This window comes from Alosa sapidissima, chromosome 1 (assembly GCF_018492685.1).
Source record: "Alosa sapidissima isolate fAloSap1 chromosome 1, fAloSap1.pri, whole genome shotgun sequence".
NCBI lineage: Eukaryota > Metazoa > Chordata > Actinopteri > Clupeiformes > Clupeidae > Alosa > Alosa sapidissima.
This window is the reverse complement of record NC_055957.1, coordinates 26,685,471-26,691,898: the sequence shown is the minus strand read 5'-3', so window position 1 is coordinate 26,691,898 and position 6,428 is coordinate 26,685,471. Positions and strand designations below refer to the sequence as shown.

Below are 6,428 nucleotides of genomic sequence, written 5' to 3'. Positions count from 1 at the left end.
TTTAGTCAAACTCAACATTCTTTAATTCCACCTATATTTATGTCATTATGTTCTGAAGAGACCACAAATCAGACCATTAACCAAAAGAATACTTATAGCACAAAACCTATTTCAAATCACTATTCATTCACATATTGGTAACATTTACTGTATACTTCTTCAACATGGTATAGTTACTGGTGACACTCCATCCGTGGTTAGAGGGAAGACTTGCCCTTGGTGTCCCAACACTGCCGCAAAGCTCGCGCGCAACGCCACCCCCACGCCTATAGCCAATGGTATGATACTGTGCACGCGCCGCCTGCTCTACATCGTGTGTCTCTTCCAGTGATTGGAGGAAAGTTACTGTGGGAAATAAACTTTGGGAAATTTCACACGAGCTGTTCGCGTGCAGTTTGGGAGACATAAATAAGAGCTGCTGAGCGAACAGCGAGATGTCAGATTCGCCCAAGGCACTGTGGAGAGAAGAACACTATAAAGCCCCTGCCTCTGTTGACTGGATCCGTTTAAACCAATTAATGAACTGTAATTTACTGAATACAGACAAACTCCAAATAAAGAATCAGACAACGGATTCTGGTCAATACATTCGGATTATATGTGGGCTCCTGTGACATATCGGAAGACGACTTTCGGGGGAAACTTATTTTGATATAGAAACATGCCAGCGGATAACATGGAGAAATCATCGGGATCTCCAGTTGCTGCCACCCCGGCAAATTTGGTAACGACACCTGATAAACCCAAGACAGCCACGGAACACAGAAAGGTAGGCTACAGTGAATGACCTAGATGAAAGATGCATCAGGTTGAAAATAGCATGATGCACAACTTGCCAGATGTCAGTTTGTTAATGTCCTTTTTGTCATTTTTCTAGTCATCTAAACCAATTATGGAGAAAAGAAGACGAGCGCGCATCAACGAAAGCCTGTGTCAGTTGAAGACCCTTATTTTGAACGCACTTAAAAAAGATGTAAGTGTTTTAAATTGTTAGCAAGAAGTTTTAAAGCCAAATAACCAATATTGTAATCCCATGACGCAATCATGCTTAATCATAAATTCTAAAGTTAATTAAGAAATTAGGTAATTAATAAAACATGGAATATGTAACATAGTTATCAATGCTTTATTTGTAAAGCTAAAGCTTGTTATATTTTAATATTTGTTTAGACCTCAAGACACTCGAAACTTGAAAAAGCGGATATTTTGGAAATGACAGTGAAGCACCTGAAAAATCTTCAGCAACTTCAGATAACCGGTGAGTATAACAGAGTTCAAAATATACCTGACCAAGCCTACTCTTTGCGTAGATTAGGACATCTGGAAAAGTGTCCTCCAGTCCCTGCAGACAATATTTTATTTAGACTATATCATTCCTTAGTTCTTCGTATAGGTCCATTTGTCTATTTTAAATCAGTTTATTTTAGAGTTTGTAATTTAACCTAATTCAAAGGTTTAAAGTCCTTGTTCGAAAATAAAAAGAAGAGGTTAAATCCAAGCTTTTATTTAAACGTATCGTATTGATGTTGCTTACAGGTGCCTTGAACACGGACCCATCTGTAATCGGCAAGTACCGGGCCGGTTTCAGTGAGTGCATGAATGAAGTCACGCGTTTTCTCTCCACGTGCGAAGGGGTAAACACCGAGATAAGGACAAGACTCCTCAGCCACTTGGCGAGTTGCATCGCGCACATCAACGTATTGAACTGCCCGGCACAGCACCCCGTTTCTTCCTGCACACCCCATGCAGCTTTCGGACAACCAGTAGTACAAGTCGCATGCGCTTCCCCTCAGTTAAGTGGTGCGGTTTGCAAAAATGGCACGCCGGTGAGCATCTCGCCAGAGGCAGCTAAGATATACGGCGGATTTCAGGTTGTATCTGCAACGGATGGGAAATTCGCCTTTTTAATTCCCAGCTCGGCGTTCGTTCCTAGTGGACCTGTTATTCCGCTGAACGGACTGAGCACTGCCGGCGGCGTCACGCTGCCTGCCTCTCCGGTTGCGCAGCTAGCCCCGGTAGACTCCATGTGGAGACCCTGGTAGGGGCGACTCTGCTGGTCTAGTGTTGGACTCTAAAGATTACAGTGTCTTGTACATTTTTGTAGCCAATGTTTTCCTTGGCATGATATTTTCTATGAACTTGTATTCTGTATTTTGAGATTTATATGATAGATTCACTTACATGTATATATTTTTAGTTGATATGTCAGTTTATATTAGATGTATTATTCTTTTAAGGTCAGACATATGTTCATTAAATGCTCTTTTTCTGCATTTGAATAAATTTTTATATGAAGAAGAATATATGAGTCAACATATCAGGTTTTATCATGCTTGGCCAACAACTGCAATGCATGGTGTGTGTGTGTGTGTCATGGTGTTTATGACTGTGTGTGTGCCATGCCGGTGTTTGAAAAGTTGCTTTATAATATCACAAACCACTTTAGCTGGATTATATTATTATTAGATTAAGTAAATGGTTTGAAGATTTGTTAATTCATATTTCATATCTGAAGACTGTGCCTTAATTTGTTGTGCAGTAAAGTTCAGTAGCCCTACTTCTGCGGTGTTAAGTGGACCTAGTAGCATGTCAGAAATCACACTGCCCATCTCAGGTTACGGGGCAGACAATCCCAGAGTAGCCTACTACTGCTCTAACACATTAACCACCTGAACCACCTCCACATAAAATCATATCAAACTGTCCTGTACATATGTATGCCGACTTGAATATTCATTCAACTTCCATATTCTATTCCGATCATGCAGAACATGATCAGTCAACTGGACAACTATACAATAATTACACAAATCATAATCATATTAGACTGGCTATCTTCTCCTAAGCTTAGTGTGATCAGTCAGTGTTGCTGTAGGCAGGGAATTTCAGTTTCCTCTACCTGAAATGAGCTGTGGCGAGCTGCAGTGAGAAATCTGAGAGGTGATGAGAGAGGGAGGGAGGACAACCTCCCGGCGACTGGCTTGGATATGGCGGAGCATCCCCCTGACACACGCTTGCCTGCCTGCCTGCTTGCTGAGAGGTGTCAACAGACTCAAGGGGCCTAGGTTGGGGCGGGGGGGCTGGGGGTGCTGTGAGCAGTGAGTCTTGCTCATTCTGTATTCATGTTTCTATTTTTCAGAGCTCAGTTTCAGCCCATGCAGACTGCTCATCACATCACTGCTTATGCACAAATAGCTGCAGAGCAACGTGATGGAGATAAAAAGTTGATTGTGGTTCTCAATTCCTCTTTGATAAAGATGGAGGGACCTTGATGTGGGGAGCCATGTCATTGTAAAAGCAAAGAAACAGTACTGTTCTGCCCATTCTGACATTTTAAGAGCAGCACCACAGACCTAGTCCTCTCAGTCTGAGTATGTGAGGGATTTTTTCAATACATAATGGAACAACAGATACCTCTTGCAGCTCTAACAGGAAATGGCACAGCATGTCTCATTTTTAAATACGGGCGATTCTCACATCCTACAAATCATCTAATATTCAAGAATGCTCGCATTTTATCCTATAATACAAAACATAACAGCATTTCAGAGAAAACACAAATAGCTTCACATTGTTCTATACAGTACATAAACATTGATAAACATTGATATTAGAATGGGGGATTTAATAAGGGAATCATTTCTCAATGAGGCCAATCCAGCCAATAAATTAAATGACAGGCTAATGTGTGTTTTTTTAAGCTTCATTCTCTTTATGGTGGTGAACAAAAGCTGGGAAGGGTAGCCAAGGGCCTTAGCAGAGTGGGCCTCCACTTGCTGTCATTGACAATCCTTTGGGGTCTTTGAGATCCTTAAAATCCTCACACTCTCAAGAGGCATTGGATCTTTCTGAGAAAACTCCTCTCAGCTTTTCTCTAAAAAAAGAAAACACTGCCTGTCTTTGAAGTGGTCCTGACAGACAGTGCGTCCACTGCCCTGTGCAATGAAAGGACAGAAGACCTGAAGAGCATTGGAGTCTGCGAGGGCCTGTGGAGCTTGAAGCCCCGGTGCGATCCCTGTTTAAGTGTCTTTGATCATTTGTTGTCAGGCTCTTTGTTTTTGCTGTTTGGCCTCGAGCCTGCTTGGCCTGGCTGTCGAATTGTTTATTTGGAGGCAAATCTAAGATGAGTGTCGGTGAGCTTAACAACCACTGCCAAGTGAACGGCCAAGCGAATGACCTCTTCTGAAGACCACCAGTGCAGCTTGTTCTGGGAGAAGCAGTGATGGGAGCCAAGTCTTGATGGTGACTGAAGTTCACAGGGTGAAAAGTATCTAAAATGGGGAGTTGTCAGCAACCCTCATGATTCTCAACTTCCCAAAGGCTCCTTTCTGATAATTATTTTACTGGGTTTTGGTTTTGTCGTAACTCTGTTCTGTTAAGGACAATCTTTCTGTGCATTGAAGAGCATCAGAATTAATTTCACAAAATTGGTCAAGAATTTGGTCATGAAGCCAAGAAATGTATTATCAAACAGACTTCTGAAGCAAAAGTCTAACATCTACAGTGATGTGTGTAGTGTAGAGTAGTGAGGTTTTCACCGTCTCTGAATGAGCGCTTAATCTTTTATATCTTCTTTTCAATTTTACTGGAAGCCATTTAACACCAACTGGATGATAGCCGCATTAAAGCCAATGTTTCATCACTGGATATCTAAATTAATAAAACAACATAGCAGAAACACACAGTTGCTACTACTATCTCAGGAAAGCCAAAAACAGAAGTAGTATGTCCTCTGTTCTCACAGCAAACGTAGAGCCAGTGATGTTTGTGGTCATTCCTGCAGGCGTCTGAAGCCATTAGATCTGATGAGCCCTGGTCATGGGTGCCATTGTCCCTAGCAGCAGGTAGCACATTCATCGTAGGTCAGCTGGGGTCTTTGGCATTTTCCCACAAAAGGGAAAGTGGAGAGCATGCTGAAGCTTTTCTTTTAAGACATTGGGCACAATAAGTCAACTTAATAATATGGCATGGCAAGTCAATTTCAGAAATTAGACCGCAAACTTAGATTGGCTATGGGTAGATTGCTGAGAAAAATAGGTATTTGTAAACTAATAATACTTACTTTGTGACCATTCAGGTATTGCTCTAATTGTTATTATCCTAACCAAGCCTGTCCAATGGAGAATGGAAATAGAGAAAAGAGGTTGAGTGTGTGGACCTACGTTTGGGGGAATCTGGATAATGAATTTATGACTCATATTTTTATTTTATTTTTATAAATGGGGGGGAAATGGATGATTTGTCTCAAACTATTCTAGAACTCCATGCTAAACCATTTTAAAGGATGCAGAAATGGATCCAAGTTGTAATAAGGCAGATTTTGATTATTTTGATTGAGGAGACCTGAGTTGCTCGTTGTGAGGGCACTGTCAGTGGGTTGTGGAAGGGGAATGTGACCAGAGGATTACCGAAGCTTTTCATCCAGCCCCACTGGACTGTCGTGCTCCAACTCCCTGCTGGTGTAAATTTGTTGCCTTGTGGCTTTCTTTTTGGGGGCGAGTGTCAACACGGGCCCCTGATGAGAGATTTGTAGACGCGATAACTCGATTAGACCCCAGGAGGGGGAGTGAGCGGCAGCCCAGCGTCACAGTCACACTGGGAGAATCCGGTCCTGCTCCTTAACCTCTCGGCAGGAGATGCACGGCTGCTGAGAGAACAACCTCGGGAACAAGGAGACCCTCCGTGATATACGGCACCTCTCCATGCCAATCTCCCCCTTATGCCTCAGTATCTGTTTCTGAAACCCCTCATCTCATCCCATCCGTCTCAGCAGCATCCAGTGATGATCATGATAATCAGCTGTTTGGCTTTTCTAATCGATGATGTGTTTGTTCTGCAAAAACACATCTAAATATTCTCAGAATTATTTCCACCCATCAGTGTGTGTGAACTAAGGGTCAAAACAGCATTCTTGGAACAGCTCAATAAAGTTGAAAAGTTTATTTGACACTAAATGTCTTTCATTGGAAATCACTTTGTGTGAAGTGAGTGAGTGAGAACAACAAAAACACAATATTGTAAATGAAAACACTACACTTTGTCTAGGTTTTTAGAATGTTTAACCCTTTTTTGGAATTCTGCTGATGTAACTGAATTTCACACGGTTATCAAAATATTTTAATAACTAAAAAAGAGCTGCACCTTTTGTGTACAGTTCAAAGGGCCCATTCAGCTGAATTATTTATGGGATTCCCTGGCAAAACAAGCTGTCATTTAAGTTAGCATCTCTGTTTGGAAAATCAGCCTGGTTGCATGGTATGAGCACACTAAAAAGCAAAACAGATCCTCCCTCCCTGGCCCTGCCTATGGAAAGCTTCAGAGAGAACCCAAACAAAGGCGTAGCCACTCCATTTTGTCTTTTGTGGTCATCCGTGCCCTTGCTGTGGAAGGGGCTGCTCTTGTTTGTCCAGGAGGAGGTTTAATGGCTC

General features: G+C 42.1%; 1 protein-coding gene across 2 annotated transcripts; it reads left to right on the top strand.

Moving 5' to 3' along the window:
• The first annotated feature begins 454 nt into the window (after positions 1–454).
• Positions 455–2,236, top strand: LOC121724981 (transcription factor HES-1-B-like). Of its 2 annotated transcripts, none has more exons than XM_042112015.1 (4): positions 455–724; positions 878–973; positions 1,171–1,258; positions 1,537–2,236. In XM_042112015.1, the coding sequence occupies exons 1-4, from the start codon at positions 662–664 to the stop codon at positions 2,040–2,042; spliced, it is 753 nt and encodes a 250-aa protein (XP_041967949.1). In that variant the 5' UTR covers positions 455–661; the 3' UTR covers positions 2,043–2,236. The 2 variants fall into 2 exon arrangements, with proteins under 2 accessions (XP_041967949.1, XP_041967944.1); XM_042112010.1 differs by having other exon boundaries at positions 455–769.
• The last annotated feature ends 4,192 nt before the right edge of the window (positions 2,237–6,428 follow it).